The following is a 25512-nucleotide window of genomic DNA, read 5'->3' on the forward strand; positions in this document are numbered from 1 at the left end:
GCGACAATGGGATTTTGGAGAGTGTTTTTCTGAAATGGTTTTTGGGGGGCATGTCACATTTAGGAATTTCTTTTCACTAAAATGCTGGTTTTTCCCCAAATTTTAAATTTTTACAAGGAGTAATAGGAGAAAATGCCCCCCAAAATTTGTAACCCCTTCTCTTCTGAGTATGGAAATACCCCATGTGTAGATGTCAAGTTCTCTGTGGGCAGAATATTAAGTCTGAATATTATCTCCCATAATATTTCTCATTTAGAAATAGCTCGAAAAATTCTATATAGATGGTATTTAACACCGTATAAACTGGCACAAATGTTCCCAGGCCAATTTAACAAATGCTGGCGCTGCAATGAAGGAGAAGGCAATATGATTCACGTATGGTGGGATTGTAGAGAGATACAACCCTTTTGGTGTAAAGTGTACTCTACTCTGCGTACAATTATAGGCTACACTCCCCCTTGGGGCCCAGAAGTGGCATTACTGAACCTGGGCCTCGAGGAGGTCCGTTATGCAGATGCGGTTATAGTGGGACATTTTCTCACAGCTGCCAGAGCGGCAGTGGCACTAAAATGGAAAAGCGTAGAAACACCTGACCTTCAGTATATTATCAATAAAATCCACTATAATTATAGTATGGAAAAATCCATTGCTTCTGCTAATAACCAATTGTCAAGATTTACTTCTATATGGGCAAAATGGCTTGAATTTAGATCTTAATAACTCCGTCTCCTCCCCCCCCTTTTTTTTCTTCTTCTTCCTCTTTCTCTCTCCCCTTCCCTTTCTTGCTTTTTCCCATTCTCTTCTTTCTTTTTCTTTAAACTTTTGTTGCCCAAATTTGTAAATGTATAATCCTACAATTCTATGCCAATATGTTTATGAATATACAAAAAGAAAAGAGAAAAAAAAAGAATAAAAAAAAAAAAGTTCTCTGCGGGCGCACTACAATGCTCAGAAGAGAAGGAGTCACATTTGGCTTTTGGAAAGCAGATATCGCTGAAATGGTTTTTGGGGCGCATGTCGAATTTAGGAAGTCCCTATGGTGCCAGAACAGCAAAAAAATAAAAATAAAAACATGGCATACTATTCTGGAAACTAAACCCCCTCAAGGAATGTAACAAGGGGTACAGTGAGCTTTAACACCACACAGGTGTTTGATAAATGTTCATTATAATGGGATGTGAAAAGGAAAAATTAGATTTTTTACACTAAGATGGTAATAGGATAAAATGTCACTGTACATTTGTACATACATTTCTTTGGAGTAAGAAAATACCTCATATTAGGACATAAACAGCTCTGCGGGTGCACACCAGGTCTTGGAGGAGCAGGAGCGCAGTCAGGGGCCTTGAGTATTTACATAGCTGCCTATGGAGCCAGAAGAGTGGGACCCCCCCCTCAGGGAACATTACATGGGGTACACTGAGTTACTAAAATGGGGTACAGTGGGACGTAAAATTACAAATAGGTTGTTATGTTCCCAGAATGATGACCCAGAGCATAGCCAAAACTAAAAAATATGCCCGCCCCAAATCCTGTGCTCTGAATCATCATTCTGGGAATGTGACGTGTGTGGCCGTCCCTAACCTGTTGCCTCAAATGCGCTGCTCATGTGGAGAGAGAGCGCTGCGCATTTGAGGCAACATAAAAAGTCCCCGATGATAGTGACTCAGTGACCTATGACCCAGAGAAAAAAATACCCCCAGAGGCCTTATCAGGGAAGTATGTAGTTAATTTGTTTGGTGTAACTTATATATAACGGTGTGTGATTAGAAATCACACACCATATAAGAAAAAAATAAAGGGGGCCAAATGCGGACCCTTGAGGACCTATTAGGGGGTCAGCTGGATTTTTTTTTTTAGGGGGAGGGTCCTGAAGGGTTAAATATTAAGATTTAAGAACCTGACGCGTTACATTCCCTATATACAACGTCAGGGACAATATTACATTTATTATAAGTCCAGTGTGCGGAGATGAATATAAGAATAATAAATAATATAAGAAAGAAAACTTTTATTAACAATTGGTAACAAGTTTGGAGATGCAGTATATCAGGGGTCTGAAACTGGTGGCCCTCCAGATGTTGTATAACTTTAACTCCCAGCATGCCAGGACATGCCCGGACAGCCGTTGGCTGCAGATAACCGTTGTCGGCCATGTTAAGGAATTTAACCAATTCCTTCAGGTACATTTGCTGTTCGAGGCCAAATTGGAAATGTTTTATCAATCAGGCCTGATTGGAAGAAATGACACAGACTGGGATCTGTATACAGCGTCTTCTGACGTTTACTACATACAGCAGAATTCTTATAGGCAAAGATGAAAGGACGGCAAACTGCCCAATGATACCTGGTTACAAACAGGCGTCTTATCTGTAAGGAGAAAGGACGGGAAGTGTGAACGTCTTCAGACTCAGTAGCCTTGGAGTTTTCTGTACGCTCAGCAGTTGTGGTTCTTGTTTACAAGTTTCCTGGTTATAATTCTGGTAAAGTTCACACTCAGTTCATAATGAAGGAACATAGACAAGATGGTGGACTATAGACAACATGGCTGATGATATACAAAATGGTGTATAATCATATAAAGGATTATTATAAAAGGTTATATAAAAACATATAACAAGCTGACTTCCCCCACAGGCATGCTGGGAGTTGAAGTTTTGCAACATCTGGAGGGCCGCCAGTTTGAGACCCCTGCAGTATATGATATATGTATAAATGTCAGATATCCTATGTACATGGTTAATATATAGATGTGATATCTGCATCATGTATTGCTCTGAATTGGCTTCTCTCCTGTGTGAATTCTTAGATGTCTTTTAAGTGTTTTTCTCTCAGTAAAACATTTCCCACATTCTGAGCATGAAAATGGCTTCTGTCCTGTGTGAGTTCTTTCATGTTTAACAAGATCTGATTTATGAGTAAAACATTTTCCACATTCTGAACATGAAAATGGCTTCTCTCCTGTGTGAGTTCTTTGATGATAAACAAGACTCGATTTAATAGTAAAACATTTTCCACATTCTAAACATGGAAATGGCTTCTCCCCTGTGTGAGTTTTTTGATGATGAACAAGAATTGATTTCTCAATAAAACACTTTCCACATTCTGAACATAAAAATGGCTTCTCCCCTGTGTGAGTTTTTTGATGATAAACAAGACTTGATCTCTTAGAAAAACACTTTCCACATTCTGAACATGAAAATGGCTTCTCTCCTGTGTGAGTTCTTTGATGATTAACAAGACTTGATTTCGCAGTAAAACATTTTCCACATTCTGAACATGGAAATGGCTTCTCTCCAGTGTGAGTTCTCTGATGTCTAACAAGTTTTGATTTACAAGTAAAGCATTTTCCACATTGTGAACATGGAAATGGCTTCTCTCCTGTGTGAGTTCTCTGATGTTCAACAAGATATGATTTTTGAGTAAAACATTTTCCACATTCTGAACATAGAAATGGCTTCTCTCCTGTGTGAGTTCTCTGATGTTCAACAAGATATGATTTTTGAGTATAACATTTTCCACATTCTGAACATGGAAATGGCTTCTCTCCTGTGTGAGTTCTCTGATGTTCAACAAGATATGATTTTTGAGTAAAACATTTTCCACATTCTGAACATGGAAATGGCTTCTCTCCTGTGTGAGTTCTTTGATGTATAACAAGACCTGATTTAAAAGGAAAACATTTCCCACATTCTGAGCATGAATAGTGTTTCTTTCCTGTGTGAGCTTGTTGATGTCCAACATTCCTTCTGTGACTTTTCTGTGATGAATGAGAAGACAGGACCTGTATATAAGGATGAGATGACAGATGTTGGCTGTGAAGGGCTGAGGGTGTATCTGGGATAATGGAATGTTCTTCATATGTATCTTGTGTGATATCATCATCTGCTTTATAATCTGAAGATATAAGATTCTCCTCTGATCTCCTGGTACAAGAATCTGCAGAGAATAACACAGATTTTATTATCAGTATTAACCCTTTAACAACACAGGAAATTTAAGCTTTCCTCTGAGAGCCAAAACTCTTTATTTTGCCATAACATTTTTTGCGGCGCCGATCCTTCATTCACTGTGCGGTACGATTATTTCTCAGGTGAATACAATCACAAGGATACTCAGTTTGCATAGTTTTTGTTACGCCTTACTACTTTGTAACCCCTTAACCAACCAACTACACCACCCTGCATGCCCTCATACAGCCTATACCTCTGCAGCAGACCCAAAAATGCGACTACCAGCATGTTGCACAATTACTTTTACTATACTAGTATATGGTGAAACATGCTGGGAGTAGTTTTGGGTTAGGTTAGCTGCAGAGCCATAGGCTGTATCAGGGCATGGTGGGTGATGTAGTTTTGGGTTGGTCAGCTGCAGAGCCATAGGCCATATCAGGGCATACTGGGAGTAGTTTTGGGTTAGGTCAGCTGCAGAGCCATAGGCTGCAGGGGCGTACCTAGAGCATTTGGCACCCGGGGCAGACCCTTTGTTTGGCACCCCCCCTCTAATTACACCTCCCTCCCCCCTCCTCAAATTACACCCCCCCTTCCCCCCTTAATTACACCTCCTCCTTCAGCGCATTCTGATCCTCTATATGAAAACAATTATTATTATAACCCTGCCAGACACTCTCTCTGAATATAATACTGCCACACACTGTGCTCTCTGAATATAACACTACCATACACGGTCCCCTTTTAACATAATACTACCACACACTGTAACCTATGAATATAATAATACCACACACTGTACCCTATAAATATAATACTACCACACACTGTACCCTATAAATATAATACTGGCACACACTGTACCCTATAAATATAATACTACCACATACTGTACCCTATGAATATACTACCACACACTGTACCCTATAAATATAATAATACCACACACTGTACCCTATAAATATAATACTACCACACACTGTACCCTCTGAATATACTACCACACACTGTACCCTCTGAATATAATACCACACACTGTACCTTATAAATATAATACTACCACACACTGTACCCTCTGAATATACTACCACACACTGTACCCTCTGAATATAATACTACCACACACTGTACCCTATAAATACAATACTACCACACATTGTACCCTATAAATATAATATTGGCACACACTGTACCCTATAAATATAATATTGGCACACACTGTACCCTATAAATCTAATACTACCACACACAGTACCTTATAAATATAATACTACCACACACTGTACCCTCTGAATATACTACCACACACTGTACCCTCTGAATATAATACTACCACACACTGTACCCTATAAATTTAATACTACAACACACTGTACCTTATAAATATAATACTACCACATTGTACCCTCTGAATATACTACCACACACTGTACCCTCTGAATATAATACCACACACTGTACCCTATAAAAATAATATTACCACACATTGTACCCTATAAATATAATACTACCACACACTGTACCCTCTGAATATACTACCACACACTGTACCCTCTGAATATAATAATACCACACACTGTTCCCTCTGAATATAATACCACACACTATAACCTCGGAATATAAAACTACCACACACTGTACCCTATAAATATAATACTACCACACACTGTACCCTCTGAATATACTACCACATACTGTACCCTCTGAATATACTACCACACTCACTGTACCCCATAAATACTACCACACACTGTACCCTCTGAATGTACTACCACACACTGTACCCTCTGAATATAATACCACACACTGTACCCTATGAATATAATACCACACACTGTACCCTATAAATATACTACCCCACACTGTACCCTATGAATATAATACTACCACACACTGTACCCTATGAATATAATACTAACACATATGTAGTGATGTCCAAACTGTGGACCTCCAGATGTTGCAAAACTACAAATCCCAGCCTGCCCAGACAGCTAATGTAGATGGCTGTTGTAGTTTTGCAACATTTGGACAGGTAGCCCATAAAACAGTGATGATGCAGACATGAGGAAGGAACAGTAATGGAATGGTTGGGGGGGGGGTGTTGATGCAGACATGAGGAAGGAACAGTAATGGGATGGTTGGGGGGGTGTTCTTGCAAGACATGAGGAAGGAACAGTAATGGGATGGTTGGGGGGGGGTTGATGCAGACATGAGGAAGGAACAGTAATGGGATGGTTGGGGGGGTGTTGATGCAGACATGAGGAAGGAACAGTAATGGGATGGTTGGGGGGGGTGTTGATGCAGACATGAGGAAGGAACAGTAATGGGATGGTTGGGGGGGTGTTGATGCAGACATGAGGAAGGAACAGTAATGGGATGGTTGGGGGGGTGTTGATGCAGACATGAGGAAGGAACAGTAATGGGATGGTTGGGGGGGTGTTGATGCAGACATGAGGAAGGAATAGTAATGGGATGGTTTGGGGGGTGCTGATGCAGACATGAGGAAGGAACAGTAATGGGATGGTTGGGGGGTTGTTGATGCAGACATGAGGAAGGAACAGTAATGGGATGGTTGGGGGGGGGCGTGTTGATGCAGACATGAGGAAGGAACAGTAATGGGATGGTTGGGGGCGTGTTGATGCAGACATGAGGAAGGAACAGTAATGGGATGGTTGGGGGGGTGATGATGCAGACATGAGGAAGGAACAGTAATGGGATGGTTGGGGGGGGGTGTTGATGCAGACATGAGGAAGGAACAGTAATGGGATGGTTGGGGGGGCGTGTTGATGCAGACATGAGGAAGGAACAGTAATGGGATGGTTGGGGGGTGTTGATGCAGACATGAGGAAGGAACAGTAATGGGATGTTGGGTGGTAATGATGCAGACATGAGGAAGGAACAGTAATGGGATGGTTGGGGGGCCTGTTGATGCAGACATGAGGAAGGAACAGAAATGGGATGGTTGGGGGGAGTGTTGATGCAGACATGAGAAAGAAACAGTAATGGGATGGTTGGGGGGGTGTTGATGCAGACATGAGGAAGGAACAGTAATGGGATGGTTGGGGGGGTGTTGATGCAGACATGAGGAAGGAACAGTAATGGGATGGTTGGGGGGGGTGTTGATGCAGACATGAGGAAGGAACAGTAATGGGATGGTTGGGGGGGGTGTTGATGCAGACATGAGGAAGGAACAGTAATGGGATGGTTGGGGGGTGTTGATGCAGACATGAGGAAGGAACAGTAATGGGATGGTTGGGGGGTGATGATGTAGACATGAGGAAGGAACAGTAATGGAATGGTTGGGGGGGGGTGATGATGTAGACATGAGGAAGGAACAGTAATGGGATGGTTGGGGGGGTGATGATGCAGACATGAGGAAGGAACAGTAATGGGATGGTTGGGGGGTTGTTGATGCAGACATTATGCACAGTAATGGGGGGGTTGGGGGATGATGAAGACATGATACACAGTAATGGGGGTTCAGCCTCATCATCCCCCCACCCCAACTCCCACATTACTGTGCCACATATCTGCCTCATGTCAGTCTCTCAAACAACAATAATAACACCACACCACCCCCTCTCCTCTCTTCTCCCCCCTCCCCTCTCCTCTCCATCCCCCCCGCCCCCCCCCCCCCCATAGCTCTCCCAGCAGGGTGCACCACTCACCCCTGCTGTTCCTGATCGTCCTGCTCGTTCCTCATACACGCTTCACTGAACTGGTATGCCTGGGACCAGTCCTGACAGCTGACGTAATAGACGTCAGGGCAGCTCCGCTGTCCGACACATTCCACCCACGCCCCCTCGGGGTCACGTATCAGTGACAAATTGACTCCAGGCACAAATTAACCCCTTCGGAGTCCAGCAGGGGGGCACAATTGGGTGGGTATAACAGTATTTCACAGTGAGTGACACCGACGGTGGGACGCATGGCAGGGATGGCACCCCCCTTGTGAGTGGCACCCACCCCTCCCCCCCCGGTACGCAACTGATAGACTGTATCAGAGCATGCTGTGTGATGTAGTTAAAAACTTCAACTCCCAGCATTCCTTGACACAGCCTCTGGCTTTGCAGCCGACCCGAAACATGGTACAACTCCCAGCATATTGTACAATGTTCTATACTACTATAAAGTGCAACATGCTGGGAGTTGTAGTTTTGCAACAGGCAGAGAGCCTTAGGTTTTGGATCACTGATTTATAGCATAAATTTAAATAAATTTAGTAAATAAAAAAATTTAAAAAATTGAAATAAATGTGAAAAAGCCCCTCCCCTAATAAAAGTTTGATTACACCCCCCTTCCTTTTCCCATTTTTGGAATAAAATAATGTAAACAAAAATAAACATATTTGGTGTAAATATCTGAACTATTATAAGATAATGTTGTTAATTAAACCGCACAGTGAATGGCGCAAATGTAAAAAATAGAAAAAAAAGTATAAAAAGCGAAACAAAAGAACAATCTATACAAAAACTACAAATCACGGTGCAAATAAAAACAATCCCTCATACAGGAAAATAAAGTGTTATGGGGGCAGAAATATTACAAAAAAATTACAAAAAGTTATAATACAATATAATACAATAATAATATAATACAATAATACAAAACCTATATATATTGGGCATCGATGTCATTGTTTGGACACAATAAAGAAGGCGGGTCATTGGTACCGAAAAGTGCGCTGCATAAGAATGGAAGCCCCACATTGTCCCTCATTTACTAAGAGTGGAGTGTCTGTTTGTGTTTTTGCAAGTCCTTTACTCCTTTTTTTTCTGATGCTATTTACTAATCTGTCGCCCAATTTCCCTTTCTTTCTGTCGCAGGTTTTTTTCTGTAGCACAAAATGTATTCTGTGCGACAGAAAAAAAGTCTCTGCAAATTCTGACTACATTAGTGCTTGTACTACTACCCCCATCATGAAACAGGGTCTGTTCCATGTTGGGGGTAGTAGTAGAGGGGCTGAGGGATTGATCGCACCGGGTCTCACTGGTAAAACCCCTGTATTACTGAAGTGTATGCACTGACTGGTGTCTGGTAGCGCCCCCTACAGTACAGGGAGGTATTACATGTTCTGTACTCTTTACCTGTATTACTGAAGTGTATGCACTGACTGGTGTCTGGTAGCGCCCCCTACAGTACAGGGAGGTATTACATGTTCTGTACTCTTTACCTGTATTACTGAAGTGTATGCACTGACTGGTGTCTGGTAGTGCCCCCTACAGTAAAGAAAGGTATTACATGTTCTGTACTCTTTACCTGTACCAGGGTTAGCTGCTCCTTTGGACACCAGGTGGGGGCGGCTCCATATTACTTTTTTAGGACACTGTGTACTGTACAGGACCCTGAAGAAGCTCCTGTCCTCTACATAGATCAGTGTTTCCCAAGCAGGGAGCCCCCAGCTGTTGCAAAACTACAACTCCAAGCATGCTGGGAGTTGTAGTTCTGCAACAGCTGGAGGCTCCCTGCTTGGGAAACACTGACAAAGACAGTGATTACAGCTCCCAGCAGATCTTTATTACTTTTATATGGAAGAATTTGCTTTATCTATATCAGTTATCTACTTATTTTTCTTTAATCCTCACTTTTTCCTATTTTTGGATGACATTTTGGTGCCTTTAGAACCAATTACCAGGTTTCCATAGAGTTCTGGCCTCAACATACAATGGTTCCAACATACAATGGTCGTCCCAGAACCAATTAATATTGTAACTTGAGGGACCACTGTATACTGACCCCCGCTGCGCATATTTATATATATACTGCCCCCCCCAGCTGCGCATATTAATATTCATGCTCTCCCTCCCCTGGCTGCCAATGAATGAAAACTCTATTAGCGAGAGAGTGGAAGGCTGCTGCCCGCTCACGCTGCTAAGAGTTTGTCATTCATAGCGGGCAGCAGCTGCATATCATGCTGTGGGGGTCAGAAATATGGATATATGTCGGACCCTCACATCATACATATACTAATGCCGGCTCACAGCTATGAATGACAAGTACAGCAGTGCAGGGAGGCTCGCGCTGCCGGTCCTAATAGCTTACTTGTCATTCATAGCGGTGAGCCGGCATTTATATATGTATGATGTGAGGGTCAGATATATATCCATATGTCTGACCCCCCACAGCATGATATGCAGCCTTCTGCTCCCCCACTAATAGAGTTTTCATTCATTGGCAGCCAGGGGAGGGAGAAGATGAAGATTAATATGCGCAGCTTGGGGGGGCAGTATATATATAAATATGCGCAACTGGGGGGGGGTCAGTATATATATAAATATGCGCAGCGGGGGTCAGTATAGATATATAATAGCGCTGGGGGGGGCAGTACATTTATTCAAGCGCAGCGGGCACTAAGTTTGATATAGAGCAGGGGGAAAGATATATAGAAATGCTGGAGGGGCCAGATATATACCCCCTCCCCCCCCCCCCCCCCCAGTGATTCTATACATCTTTGCCCACCACAGCGCTTCTATAGTAAAACTCTGCCGGGAGCCCTGATTGGCTCCTCGGTCCCGGCCATTCAGGGCTTCTGGTGGGAAATTTAAAATGAAAGTTTACTGTACATTGCAGGGGATCAGAACATGCCGCCCGCTCCCCTGCTTAATAACATCTGATCGGATCGGGTCTCAGAAGTGAGACCCGGTGCGTTCAATCCCTCAGCCCCTGTACTACTACCCCCAACATGGAACAGACCCTGTTCCATGCTTGGTGTAGCAGAATTCACTCTCTGAGCTGTAGGTTTTCCTGTAAGTTTTCTTCACACTCGGAGGGTTTTTTCTGTTTTTGGCGGGAACACGCCCCTTTTGTCGGGAAAAACGCCCCTTTTGTTCTTTTGTTTTTTTCCCTCTGAGTGATTTTGATTTTGTCGGGTTGTGCGCCAGATTCTAGAGCAAATTCTGGCGCAGACAGAATTCTGGCGCAAAACCTGACAAAAAAGTGTCGGGATCCTGTTAGTAAATGAGGGCCAATGTGTATTTTTTTTTTGTTTTTGTGGTAAAATTATCTATCTACTTACCACCAGTACCTACCTACACCGTCTACCTATCAACGCTATCTATCTACTGCCAATATCTGCCTTCATACTGGCATTATCTACACTATTTAGGGCACTGAGGGTAGGAAAGAATTGGGAAATGTGCTGGAAACGTGCGGTGCCTAACATGTTTCTCTGGCAGATTCTGTGGGGACGAAAAGGAAAGAGAACGACTTCAGGAAGACGCCCCCTGTGATTCACTACATGTAACTGCACTGTAATCACTTATATGGTCTGCAGCGCCTGTGTAGAGCCGGGGGCACTGTATGGGGGGATATTAGTCTGTGTACAGGGGTATTATTCAGTATCAGTATGGCAGTATTATCCCGTCACTATATGGTGGTAATGGTGGTGGTCATAATGTGGTGCAATTATTCATCCCTTTTATTCCTTTATCACCACAAAATCCTGATGTCCCGATCAGCTGAGAGGATGGTGGGAGGGCCCTTACCTGCCTCCTCGCCGTCTGATCAGTGTTCTATTACTCCAAGACTGAAGCAGCAGAGCACTGATAACAATGATCAATACTATGGCATAGCACTGATCAGTATATACTATCAGAAGATTACAGGTAATAGTCCCCTATGGAGGCTAAAAAAAAGTATAAAAAAGAAAAAAGAAAGTTAATAAATGTGAATAAGCCCCTCCCCTAATAAAAGTTTGAATCCCCCCATTTCCATTTTTTTTAAAATAAATGTAGTAAAAAAAATCCCATGTGATCCCTTTATATACCATAAAAATATTAATGAAGTGTGATAAAAAAAAAGTCCCATCAAAATACAAATAGTCCCGATAAAAACTATAGACCATGGCGCAAAAAATGACCCTCATACAGACGCGTATACGGAAAATAAATAAAGTTATGGAGCTCAGAAGAGGAGAATTTTAAACATATTAATGTTGGTGCATGAATTTTTTAAAGTAGTAAAATAAAATAAAACCTATATAAATTGGGTATCCTTGTAACCGTGTGGACCTACAAAATAAAGATAAGGTGTTATTTTTACCGAAAAGTGCACTGCATAGAAACGGAAGCCGTACAACGTGGTAAATTAGCGATTTTTTATTTTATTTCACCCCACAAACAATTTTTTTTTGTTTCGCCGCAGATTATGTTATAAAATAATTGCTGTGATTACAAAGTACGATTGGTGACGCAAAAACAACAAGCCTCATGTGTGTCTGTAGGTACAAAATTGAACACATTATGATCTTTAGAAGGTCAGAAGGAAAAAAAAAGTGCAAAAACAAAAACTTCCTGTGGAGCAAACAGCAGCTGATAAGTACTGGAATGATTAGGATTTTGTAATAGAAGTCATTTACAAATCTGTATAATTTTATGGCACCAGATGATTTAAAAAAAAAATAATTCCACCGGAGTACCCCTTTAAGGTGAAAATGAGTTTAACCTCTTAAGGACTCAACGTTTTTCCACTTTCGTTTTCTTTCTCCTCACCTTTAAAAAATTATGACCCTTTCAATTTTGCACCTACAGACCCATATAAAACTTGTTTTTTTGCGCCACCAATTGTGCTTTGTAATTACATCAATCATTTTACCCAAAAATCTACGGCGAAACCAAGAAAAAAAAATTTTTTAAACGCCATTTTGTAGCTTTTGGAGGCTTCCGTTTCTACGCAGTACATTTTTCTGTAAAAATAACACCTTATTCTGTAGGTCCATACGATTAAAATGATCCCCTACTTATATAGGTTGGATTTTGTCGCACTTCTGGAAAAGAATCATAACTACATGAACGAAAATTAATGTTTAAAATTGTCATCTTCTGACCCTTATAACTTTTTTCTTTTTCCGTGTACGGGGCGGTATGAGTGATAATTTTTGGCGCCGTCATCTGAAGTTTTTAACATTCAAACCAAGAGTCTTTTATTGAAAAGATTAATGATGGCAGTACAAAAGTAAAATAGTAATGATGCCCTTTCGGGCGTGTTACCATATAATAACAGGTAAAACAGATAACATGGAGGTTTTATCATCTCATCGCTTTGCAGGAAAACAAGGAAAGCATCTTACACATATGGGGGACAATACAAGTACATGCTAACAGCAGGATCGGTCGTCGCCAAACGGTCGAATCAAGCACATAGAAAAAGGAGGAGGAACTCCTCACCCCCCAGTTCAATACAAAGAAAGGCAATTCTGCATAGGTGGACAATAAGAAGAGGCTTGCCATTCCTCCCATAGTTTATCAAAATATTCCACCCTATTCTCACGAATGGCAGACAGTTTTTCACAAAGCATAATAAAGTTAACCTTGTCTATAACCTTCTGAAATGACAATAACTGGGACTTCTATTGGGCTGCTATATGTATCCTGGTAGCCAAAAGAATGAATTGAGCAATTCGAAAAGTGCGGAATGGCATCCTACTAGGCCTGTTGCTTAAAAGACAAAAGGACGGAGAGCTGGGTATGCGTTCACCAAATAAATCCACCAATACCGTATGAACCCTTCTCCACAATTGTGCCACCTTAGGACAACTCCACCAAATATGGTGCATGGAACCAGCAGTCTGACATCCTCTGAAGCAAAGAGGTGACACTGACGGGTAAAGTGTGTGCAACCTAGAGGGGACCATATAGACTCTGTGTAGAATTTTAATAGACGTCTCCATTAAGGAGACCTGCCAGCTACCCTTACTAATAGCCGTGCAACAGGCATGCCATTGGGGCAAAGATATGGTCACACGAAGGTCACGCTCCCAGGCTTCCATGAAGCGTAGTTTTGTATCAGCGGGAGGGGCATTTAGATGGGCATAAATGCGGGAAAGCAAGCCTGGTAACGCAGGGCCGTATAGCAAGGCCGACTCATAGAATGTAGGATTCACCTTATAGCCCTTAGGACCCAACGAAGAGTAGTATGATAGGATTTGCATTGCACAGAAATGTTCCCCAGGCCCCGCTTATGTATAGAGCAGAGTTGTGCCATGGTAATCAATTGTTTACCCACCAGCAGGTCAGATAATTTAGTCAGTTTAGCAGAACGCCACCACGAATAGGGAGCAGTGGAAATGCCAGGTTGAAAAGCAGGATTAGAAAGGAAGGGGAGGAGAGGAGGAATAGGAGACTGCAGGAAGAACTTGAAGCGGACCAGATGCCAAAGAGACAGGGAAAATAGAGTGATCTGCGCCAAAGAGGAGCAAGAGGTGGAGAAAGAGTAAGGAGAGATAAGGGATTCTTCCAGCCCTACCCATCTAGGGGCACTCTGTGTGGCGTATGAAAGAGCCAGTTGGGCTAGTTGAGCAGCGTAGTAATATTTCATTAGGTTGGGAATCGATAGACCACCCACCCTTTTATGGTAATGCATAACAGTCTTATTCATGCGGGGCCGTCTACCATTCCAGATGTAGTGGGAAATAGTGTGTTGAAGAGAGCATATATCTTTTTTCACTACCGGGATGGGGAGGGAGCGAAACAGGTACAGGATACGTGGAAGAATAACCATTTTGTATACATTTATGCGGCCTACCCACGAGATATGAGGCCCTGTCCACCTTGTCAGATCCGCTCTAATAGAGCAAAATAGAGGAGGATAGTTCGCTGCATATAAAGTTTTAAGGGATGTAGTAAGATTAACACCCAGATAGGACAGGCCATGTGAGGAGTCGTGAAACCCAAAATTTTGTGATATCAATTGTCGTGTCATGGGCGGGACATTGCAATACATAACCTCCGATTTAGCCACATTCACCTTCAACCCCAACAGCCCAGCAAATCTGTCTAATAGCGTGATTAAATTAGGTAAAGTAACCAAAGGATTTGTTAACGTCAGGAAAAGGTCATCTGCAAAAAGACTAGTTTTATATTCTGCCGAACCCACCACAAGGCCCTTAATATTAACATTATCTCTAATAGCAACCAAGGGTTCCATCACAAGCGCAAAAAGCACTGGTGAGAGCGGGCACCCCTGGCGCGTTCCCCTCCCTATAGATATAGATGAGGGTGAAGTGGAAGGCAGCTTTAAGTAGGCCGTCGGAATTGAATTAAATGCTATGCAATGTGCGAACAAAGGGACCGGAGATGCCAAACTTTGATAATACCTGAAACAGGTACGGCCACGAGACCGTATCAAAGGCCTTTTCTATGTCTAATGCTAGGGCAAGCATGGGAGTTTTAGTAATATCTGAATGGTGCCTGTCGGCCTGGGATGAATCCCACCTGGTCTAGGTGGACAAGAGAGGGCAAGAAGGAATTAAAGGGTAGCTCCCATCATCATGTTTATTTTTTTTCTGTCCCTGCCTATTGCTCTTCTATCCCCAAGACCCCCCCCCCTGCCTTTATTTTTATTTTTTTACTATTTTAAAAATGGCATTTAGACTTCCCCAGCAGGCAACACGTCACTGATGCCTGCTGGGGGGGGGGGGGGGGGGGGGCAACTTCCGCCCTTAGTTCTCCTAACAGGGTGCCTCCAGCTGTTTCACCACTACAACTCCTAGCATGCCCTGACATCTATTGGCTGTCAGGGCATGCTAAGAGTTGTAGTGGTCAAACAACTGGAGGCACCCAGGACAGGAGCTTCATGGGGGAAGGAGTGAGTCGGGAGCCGATGCGGGAGGGACAGGTGCGGGGGAGCCTCTTCCTGCCGCTCGGTGAGTAACACCCAAGCACCCCCCCCCCCCGTACCTTGCAGGAGGGTGACCCCCTAGTGGCCGGATTTCAAATTGCTTTTAAAATGTTTTAAAAGCATTTTTTTTTAATATAAGTATTTTAGAGATATGTTGTAGTACTTGAGTACTTCAACATATCAAAAATAATTTTTCATGACAGTGCCCATTTAAGTCTAGAAGCAAGAATAGAAGTAAGTAGTTTAGAATCGACATTAAGAAGAGCGATGGGACGGTATTTAGAGGGTAAAGAGTGGTCCTTAGAGGGTTTAGGTAAGACAGGGGGAGGTTTGGCGCCAGACAAAAGAGAATTGGAGACAAGATGAGGAATTAACAGAGGAAAAGGTTTTAAAGTAAGAGGCATAAAATCCGTCCGGGCTGGCAGACTTGCCCAGTTTGAGATGGTCAATAGCCCGTTCTACCTCCTCCGCCGTGATGGGACCATTCAAGGCCTCCCGGTCCAGAGCGGATAAAGAGGGAAGAGACAACGGAGATAAAAAGGCATTTAAAGAAGAAGAATAATTAGAGGGAGTAGGAGGGGCTAAGTAGAGGTGAGTATAGAAGGAAGAAAAAGCCTCATAAATACGGTCAGGGTGGGAAGTGCGGAGGCCAGATTTCAACTGAATGCTATGCACCCGATTAAACGAGGAAGTTTTCTTGAGCATAGCCGCTAGCAGCCTGTCAGGCTTATTCGCCAACCTATAATAAGTTGCACCTGTCCACCTCAAGGCTTTCTCTACTTTTGTGGAGAGCAGGGCATCCAATTGCAATCTAGTATCCGCAATAGACTTATAAAGAAAGGGGGTAGGATCCTGCTGATGGGCAAAAACCAATCTAGACAGTTTGGCCTCCAAGGCCTCCTGGACTCTAGTCCTATCTCGCTTAATTCCCGAGGCCGTAGAGATCAGGCGTCCGCGGATGTAGGCCTTGTGAGCCAACCACGTCCAATGTGGACACAATTGTGGGGAACTATTCAAAGAGAAGTTGGAGGCTATATCACCCTCCAGTTGGGTTTTTATTCTCGGCATAGTCAGTAAAGACTCGTTAAGTCTCCACCTAAATGGCAATGTGAGAGGGGACATAAAATTAAAAACTGACAGCACCACATCATGGTCCGATCACGACACGTGGACATGACGGGAAAAGACCAGCTGAGGTACTGTTGCAGCGTTGACCAAGATCCAGTCTATTCTCGTGTAATGGCGTTGGACCAGGGAATAAGTGTAGTGACCTGAAGTTTTTATCGGTACTATTTTTGCTTTGATCTGACTTTTTGATCGCTTTTTATAAAGTTTTTTATGGTATAAAAAGTGACCAAAAATACGCTATTTTGGACTTTGGAATTTTTTTTTTTTACTTATTCGCCATTGACGATATATTTTTATAGTTCGGACATTTACGCACGTTTATATTTATTTTTCTTAATTTTTTTTTTTTATGGGAAAAGGGGGGTGATTCAAAGTTTTATTAGGGAAGGGGTTAAATCAAATGTATTAACTATATTTTTTATAGCCCCCATAGGAGACTATTACATACAATGCTTTGATTGCAGACACTGTTCTGTGCCATAGCATAGCATTGATCAGTGTTATCGGCGCTCCACTGCTCCTGTCTGGATCTACGGCATGGAGCAATAGAGCGACGATCAGACGCTGAGGAGGCAGGTGGGGACCCTCCACGTCCTCACAGCTGATCGGGACACCATGGTTTCACCACAGTGTCCCTGATCAACCTGACTGAGCTGCCGGGAAGCATTTTTTTAAATATTAGATGCGGCAATAAACTTTAATCGCCGCATCTAAAGGATTAATACCGGGCATCACCGCGATCAGTGATGTCCGGTATTAGCCACCGGTCCCTGCTAGGTGCCGGGCCCAACCCGCGTGACCCTGTGTTACAGCACGGGAGCGGACACACCCTGTGTCCTTAAGAGGTTAAGTTGATAGTGGTCTGTGTACAGGGGTTTTATTCAGTAACAGTACGGTAGTATTATCCCATCACTATATGATCGAGAGAGGCATAAGAGGCGATGGAGGCATGGGAGATGAGGGAGACATGGGAGGTGAGGGAGACATGGGAGGTGAGGGGGGCATGAGAGGTGAGGGGGGCATGAGAGGTGAGGGGGGCATGGGAGGTGAGGGGGGCATGAGAGGTGAGGGGGGCATGGGAGGCGTGGGAGACGTGGGAGGTGAGGGAGACATGGGAGGTGAGGGGGGCATGAGAGATGAGGGGGGCATGAGAGGTGAGGGGGGCATGAGAGGTGAGGGGGGCATGAGAGGTGAGGGGGGCATGAGAGGTGAGGGGGCACATGGGAGGTGAGGGGGCATGGGAGGTCAGGGGGCATGGAGGTGAGGGGGGCATGAGAGGTGAGGGGGGCATGAGAGGTGAGGGGGCACATGGGAGGTGAGGGGGCATGGGAGGTCAGGGGGCATGGAGGTGAGGGAGGGAGACATGGGGGGGTGAGGAAGACACGGCAGGTGAGGGAGACACGGCAGGTGAGGGAGACACGGGAGGTGAGGGGGACACGGGAGGTGAGGGAGGGCATGATAGATGGCCTCCTCAAAGGGTTCCAAAATGGTGATCTCTCTCTCTCTCTCTCTCTCTCGGAACCTAGTGTCTATTAGGATGGTGAAAGACAAAAGTTCCTCGAGATCTCTGATCACAATCTCATCTTGTATAATATGGGAGAGTCCACGAGAGAACGTGTCCACCAGCGCTTCCTTATCCCAGCACACTTCTGCTGCTAGAATACACAACTCTATTGAATTCTTGGCCACAGTTCTCGTCCCCTGTTACATGGACATGAGCTGCTCTGCCGCAGAGGGAGAACGGACAGGGAGATTAAAGGGGTACTTCACTGCCCCAGCGGTCAGAACATTTAGTTCCAAACGCTGGGTGTGGGCTGCGGGGTCATGATGTCACACCATGCCCCCTCAGTGGGAGCGGTCGTGATGGCCTCGTACACATAGGGATATTTCTTGTCCATATTCCAGCTGTAGAATCACATTAGTTTGCATTTTGGGTGAATAGAAGAATATACAGCAAGAGAAAGGACAGAGAGATTAAAGAATTCTACACAATTACTACAGCAGAAGAATCTGTGACTCTGCTCTATATTAAGTTGTTACTACTCACCTGGGTGGTTACCTGTAGGAATGTCCTCCTTATACTGTTCATCACAGCTCACATCTGTCTCTTCTTCTTCCTCCCTATCTGTAGCATTAATATTGTGCAGATCTTTTCCTGTCGGAATGTCCTCCTTATACTGTTCATCACCACTCACATCCGTCTCTTCTTCCTTTATGTCTTTAGCATTAATATAGATCAGTTCTCTCTCTGTAGGAATGTCCTCCTTATACTGCTCATCACCAATCACATCTGTCTCTTCTTCTTCCTCCCTATCTGTAGCATTAATATTGTTCAAATCTTTTACTGTCGGAATGTCCTCCTTATACTGCTCATCACCACTCACATCTGTCTCTTCTTCTTCCTCCCTATCTGTAGCATTAATATTGTTCAGATCTTTTCCTGTCGGAATGTCCTCCTTATACTGCTCATCACAGCACACATCTGTCTCTTCTTCTTCCTTTATGTCTGTAGCATTAATATAGATCAGATCTCTCCCTGTAGGAATGTCCTCCTTATACTGCTCATCACTGCTCACATATGTCTCTGGAGCATTAATATTGTTTGGATCTTCACCCTGATACATACGATGTGGAAGAAATATAGTAAAAGTCATCAGTCAGCAGGAGAAGTCACATGGGATGTTATAGATGAGAAGTCATGGAGGGTGAGGGGACTGACCACAAGAGCTTCACAGCCCTTCTACAGATCATAGGGAATATCTCCATCTACCTGATCATCCTGTGGAAGAAGAGGACGGGGACACCTCTCTGGTGCTGTTCTCTTACTGGATCTGACTGTAGGGAACACATACAGAGACTGAATTCATTCTTTACATACAAATAATGAGAGGACGTGTGTATATAGTCATGTCTATTACCTGGTGATGTGAGGGGCTGCTGATCCTCCATCATGACCTGATCCTTGTACTGATCCTTGTGTCCTTCTACATACTCCCACTTCTCCATGGAGAAATAGACCGCCCCCTCCTGACACCTTATAGGAACCTGACACATAATGATACAGTCATCACCCGACCCCTCCAGTGATGTTACTGTATAATGTCTCAGCATTCCCAGCAGTGTCATCACCAGACCCCTCCATTACTGTATAATGTCCCAGCATTCCCAGCAGTGTCACCTCTCCAGACATCACCAGACCCCTCCATTACTGTATAATGTCCCAGCAGTGTCACCTCTCCAGTCATCACCAGACCCCTCCATTACTGTATAATGTCCAGCAGTGTCACCTCTCCAGTCATCACCAGACCCCTCCATTACTGTATAATGTCCCAGCATTCCCAGCAGTGTCACCTCTCCAGTCATCACCAGACCCCTCCATTACTGTATAATGTCCCAGCAGGGTCACCGCTCCAGTCATCACCAGACCCCTCCATTACTGTATAATGTCCCAGCATTCCCAGCAGTGTCACCTCTCCAGTCATCACCAGACCCCTCCATTACTGTATAATGTCCCAGCAGTGTCACCTCTCCATTCATCACCAGACCCCTCCATTACTGTATAATGTCCCAGCAGTGTCACCTCTCCAGTCATCACCAGACCCCTCCATTACTGTATAATGTCCCAGCAGGGTCACCTCTCCAGTCATCACCAGACCCCTCCATTACTGTATAATGTCCCAGCAGTGTCACCTCTCCAGTCATCACCAGACCCCTCCGTTACTGTATAATGTCCCAGCAGTGTCACCTCTCCAGTCATCACCAGACCCCTCCATTACTGTATAATGTCCCAGCATTCCCAGCAGTGTCACCTCTCCAGTCATCACCAGACCCCTCCATTATTGTATAATGTCCCAGCAGTGTCACCTCTCCAGTCATCACCAGACCCCTCCATTACTGTATAATGTCCCAGCAGTGCCACCTCTCCAGTCATCACCAGACCCCTCCATTACTGTATAATGTCCCAGAATTCCCAGCAGTGTCACCTCTCCAGTCATCACCAGACCCCTCCATTACTGTATAATGTCCCAGCATTCCCAGCAGTGTCACCTCTCCAGTCATCACCAGACCCCTCCATTACTGTATAATGTCCCAGCAGTGTCACCTCTCCAGTCATCACCAGACCCCTCCATTACTGTATAATGTCCCAGCAGTGTCACCTCTCCAGTCATCACCAGACCCCTCCATTACTGTATATTGCCCCAGCAGTGTCACCTCTCCAGTCATCACCAGACCCCTCCATTACTGTATAATGTCCCAGAATTCCCAGCAGTGTCACCTCTCCAGTCATCACCAGACCCTCCATTACTGTATAATGTCCCAGCATTCCCAGCAGTGTCACCTCTCCAGTCATCACCAGACCCCTCCATTACTGTATAATGTCCCAGCAGTGTCACCTCTCCAGTCATCACCAGACCCCTCCATTACTGTATAATGTCCCAGCATTCCCAGCAGTGTCACCTCTCCAGTCATCACCAGACCCCTCCATTACTGTATAATGTCCCAACAGTGTCACCTCTCCAGTCATCACCAGACCCCTCCATTACTGTATAATGTCCCAGCAGGGTCACCTCTCCAGTCATCACCAGACCCCTCCATTATTGTATAATGTCCCAGCAGTGTCACCTCTCCAGTCATCACCAGACCCCTCCATTACTGTATTATGTCCCAGCAGTGTCACCTCTCCAGTCATCACCAGACCCCTCCATTACTGTATAATGTCCCAGCAGGGTCACCTCTCCAGTCATCACCAGACCCCTCCATTACTGTATAATGTCCCAGCATTCCCAGCAGTGTCACCTCTCCAGTCATCACCAGACCCCTCGATTACTGTATAATGTCCCAGCAGTGTCACCTCTCCAGTCATCACCAGACCCCTCCATTACTGTATAATGTCCCAGCAGTGTCACCTCTCCAGTCATCACCAGACCCCTCCATTACTGTATAATGTCCAGCAGTGTCACCTCTCCAGTCATCACCAGACCCCTCCATTACTGTATAATGTCCCAGCAGTGTCACCTCTCCAGTCATCACCAGATCCCTCCATTACTGTATAATGTCCCAGCAGTGTCACCTCTCCAGTCATCACCAGACCCCTCCATTACTGTATAATGTCCCAGCAGTGTCACCTCTCCAGTCATCACCAGACCCCTCCATTACTGTATAATGTCCCAGCAGGGTCACCTCTCCAGTCATCACCAGACCCCTCCATTACTGTATAATGTCCCAGCAGGGTCACCTCTCCAGTCATCACCAGACCCCTCCATTACTGTATAATGTCCCAGCAGGGTCACCTCTCCAGTCAGCAGCTCCATCATCTTATTGATGAGTTCTAGGATCTTCTGTTCATCCATTTCCTCATGTATCAGGGAGTGAGGTGGGGGTCCTGGGATTGGGCTCAGGTTTCTTGCCCATCCTTCACACCCAGGGGCCCGACAGCGCCCACTAGAGGACTTCTTCACTACTGTGTAATCCTGTGTATGGAGAGACACATTAATATCACTACATACATTCCCAGAATCCCTCACCTCTCCAGTCATATCCATCTGTTATTACATAGATAAGAATGAGGTCATGTGACATCACTCCCAGAATCCCTCACCTCTCCAGTCATATCCATCTGTTATTACATAGATAAGAATGAGGTCATGTGACATCACTCCCAGAATCCCTCACCTCTCCAGTCATATCCATCTGTTATTACATAGATAAGAATGAGGTCATGTGACATCATTCCCAGAATCCCTCACCTCTCCAGTCATATCCATCTGTTATTACATAGATAAGAATGAGGTCATGTGACATCACTCCCAGAATCCCTCACCTCTCCAGTCATATCCATCTGTTATTCCATAGATAAGAATGAGGTCATGTGACATCACTCCCAGAATCCCTCACCTCTCCAGTCATATCCATCTGTTATTACATAGATAAGAATGAGGTCATGTGACATCACTCCCAGAATCCCTCACCTCTCCAGTAAGCCGGAAGAGTATCTGTAGGGTGAGGTTTATGATCCTGTCGGCCATCTTGTTCCTGTCTCTCTCCATGGTTGATGGGTCATCCAGGAGAATTCTCTTATATAGAAGATATCAGCAGAGGATCCTGGATTGGAGAAACCTGAAGGAAAGAAGAGGAGACGATGATAAACCGCACCAGATTCTATGGAGAAATAAAATCCATTTCCTGGAGATAATCTGGGGAAACATCTGAGGAGACATTATGGGAGTTTTCAGATTTCTCTATAAAACAAAATCCATTGTCCGAGGGCTGTAAAATAAGAGACTAGAGCGCACTCCCCTCTCCCGTCCAGTGGTGGCGCTCTGGTCCTCCAGGTCTTCTGAGGTCGCTCTCCCTGCTTTGCTGAAGACGTTGTGAATCCATTTCTCCTAATCTCTGAGGCTGCGGTGTATTCAGAACGTCTTCATCAGAGCAGGGAGAAGAATAGAGGGATTCAATATGACATTGTCCAATGAAGAATAGTGAAATGTGTCCACTAGGGGGCACAATATACATCACAATTACATCAGGATTTTATGTGAATTGTGATATGTCCCCCCGGAAGAACCTGCTATTACCTGCAGCAGAGGCCGAGCATCATATACCGTTACACACGCAGGGTCTGGGCCACCACCGGAGTCAGTGTTTCCCAAGCAGGATGCCTCCAGCTGTTACAACATTTGGCTGTCAGGGCATGCTGGGAGTTGTAGTTTTACAACAGCTGGAGGCACGCTGGTTTGGACTGTCTTAAGTAATAATAGGGGCGCGGGAGAAACTTAAAAAACCTGATGCTTACATAGTCCTGTATGGAAGAAGTGGCTGATACCCGGAGAAAAGAGACTGACCAGGTGACAGGATGGGCGGGTAAGTGACCTGATACCTTCACCATCCAGACATCCCCTGGGGGGCAGTATAGGCAGGAAATCAGGAGAACAACCGCTGGTCGGCACGGCGCTCCCTAGAAAAACAACCGTACAGCGCCATGTCTAAGCCACACCCACCTACATTATTTTATAACAAAAATGGGATATAAACTTATTAGGGGAGGGGCTTCTATTACAAACCCTGAATAACGCTCTGCCATAGTGATCAGTGTTATCGGTGCTCGGCTTATACAGGCTGTGGAGGTGTCTGTATACTTAGAGCCCCGATCTGAGCACAGAGCACGGTAAGGGGCCCTCCGGCCGTCATCTCAGCTGATCTAGACTCCGCCCCCCAACAACTGCATTTTACTCATTTTAGATCCTGCAATCGACTTTGATCATGGAATCTAAAGGGTTAATGGCGATGAGCGTCATTAGTGGTGAGTCCTGGCTGCTTATAGCTCCTGAGCTCACAAGTCCCATATGGGGCACAGAATGTAAATATACATCGTGTCCTTAAGGGTTAATGATAAACATCCCCAATAATCCTGATCTGATGGTGACCGCACACACATACCTGTATCTATAGAGGAGCCGTGTGCTTACAGGACCTGCGATGATGTCACCTTCATGTGATCAGTCACATGGAGGAGGAGGAGTCACATGATCAGGGGCTGCTGCTCTGAGAGATCTCCACACACAACACAACAGCAGTGACTGCCCCACCAGGACCTGCTCTGTATCTGTTACATGCTGGAGGTGTAGGACCTGTGATGATGTCACAATCATGTGACCAGTACATTTGGGGGCAAAGTTTAGCAGTAAAGATGTGAGTGTGGCTGAAGGACCTGTGGGGAGGATCATGTGACAGGAGTGGGCGGAGGTCAGCCGTGCAGGATAGACGGGATGATGATTTAAGGACCTGTGAGAATGGTCATGTGACAGCAGAGTCCCGATTGATCACATGACTGTGACTTCATCGCAGGTCCTGTAAGCACACGGCTCCTGTACAGTCTGCAGGTGGAGGTATGCGTGAGGTCACATGTTGCTGTTAGATGGGTTTTTTTGTACTATTAACCCCTTCAGAACCCGGTAGTTTTGAGTTTTAACCCCTTAAGGACACAGTGATTTATCTTTTTAATGTCTTTCTCCTCGCCTTCTTATAGCCATAATGATTGCAATTTCCTCTTTACAAACCCATATGAGGCTTCTTGTTCTTGTTGTTTTTTTCACCACCGGTTTGTACTTTGTAATGACATCACTCATTTTACTGCAAAATCTACAACAAGGGACAAACATTTTTATTTGTGGGGTGAAATAGAAAAAAAAGCAATTTAAAAATTTTTTTTGGGTCTTCTGTTTGGACGCAGTGCACATTACGGTAATAATTCTCTTTATTCTTTAGGTCCAAACGTTTATAATGATCAATGATTTATATAGGTTTTATTTTAATACTTTTAAAATATAAAAAATTCTAACTTATTGTACAAAAATTAGTATGTATCAGATTGTCCTACCTTGTCCCCTATAACTCTCTTATTATTCCGTATACGGGGATGTATGAAAGTCATTTTTTGCGCCGTGATCTGTAATTTTTATCGGAAACACTTTAGTTTTGATGAGACTTTTTGATCGCTTTTTAAGACTTTTCTTTTGGACCATGAAGTTGTATTTTTTTACGTTTACGCCATTGACCGTGCGGTTACACATAAGTTTAGATGAATTTTTGTTTACATTATTTTATTTAAAAATAATTGGTAAACGGGGAAGATTAATAGTATATTAGGGGAGGGGCTTATTCACATTAAGTTAATGTTCTTTTTACCTTATTCACAGTTTTTTAGTCCCTGTAGTAGACTATTACATGGAATCTATAGATTACATACACTGATCAATGCTGTGGTGCTGAGGCTGCCTGCAGGATTGGAGCGTCGTTCAGACAGCGTGGAGCGAGGTTA

General features: G+C 44.3%; 2 protein-coding genes across 2 annotated transcripts in view; one reads left to right on the forward strand and one right to left on the reverse strand.

Annotated features, from left to right (window-relative positions):
- Positions 1 to 25512, forward strand: part of LOC130298028 (oocyte zinc finger protein XlCOF22-like) — a 100379-nt gene that overhangs the window by 48296 nt on the left and 26571 nt on the right. The window lies entirely within an intron of this gene.
- LOC130298029 (zinc finger protein ZFP2-like) lies at positions 1978 to 24297 on the reverse strand. The gene is made up of 7 exons (XM_056550912.1): positions 24132 to 24297; positions 22664 to 22811; positions 21986 to 22165; positions 19613 to 19739; positions 19465 to 19529; positions 18742 to 19309; positions 1978 to 3939 (listed from the first exon to the last, which is right to left on the reverse strand). Exons 2-7 carry the CDS (start codon positions 22739 to 22741, stop codon positions 2765 to 2767), a joined length of 2193 nt encoding a protein of 730 aa, XP_056406887.1. The 5' UTR covers positions 22742 to 22811; positions 24132 to 24297; the 3' UTR covers positions 1978 to 2764.

The sequence above is a fragment of the Hyla sarda genome (assembly GCF_029499605.1).
Source record: "Hyla sarda isolate aHylSar1 chromosome 1 unlocalized genomic scaffold, aHylSar1.hap1 SUPER_1_unloc_17, whole genome shotgun sequence".
Lineage (NCBI taxonomy): Eukaryota > Metazoa > Chordata > Amphibia > Anura > Hylidae > Hyla > Hyla sarda.

What these genes read in the sequence shown, in the direction of transcription:
- LOC130298029 (XM_056550912.1), bottom strand. Translation starts at nt 22,741, where the DNA reads ATGGAGAGAGACAGGAACAAGATGGCCGACAGGATCATAAACCTCACC. An exon ending in GCAGCCCCTCACATCACCAG is followed by an intron (nt 19,530 to 19,612) that starts GTAATAGACATG and finishes TGTTCCCTACAG; the next exon opens with TCAGATCCAGTAAGAGAACA. An exon ending in TTCTTCCACAGGATGATCAG is followed by an intron (nt 19,310 to 19,464) that starts GTAGATGGAGAT and finishes CGTATGTATCAG; the next exon opens with GGTGAAGATCCAAACAATAT.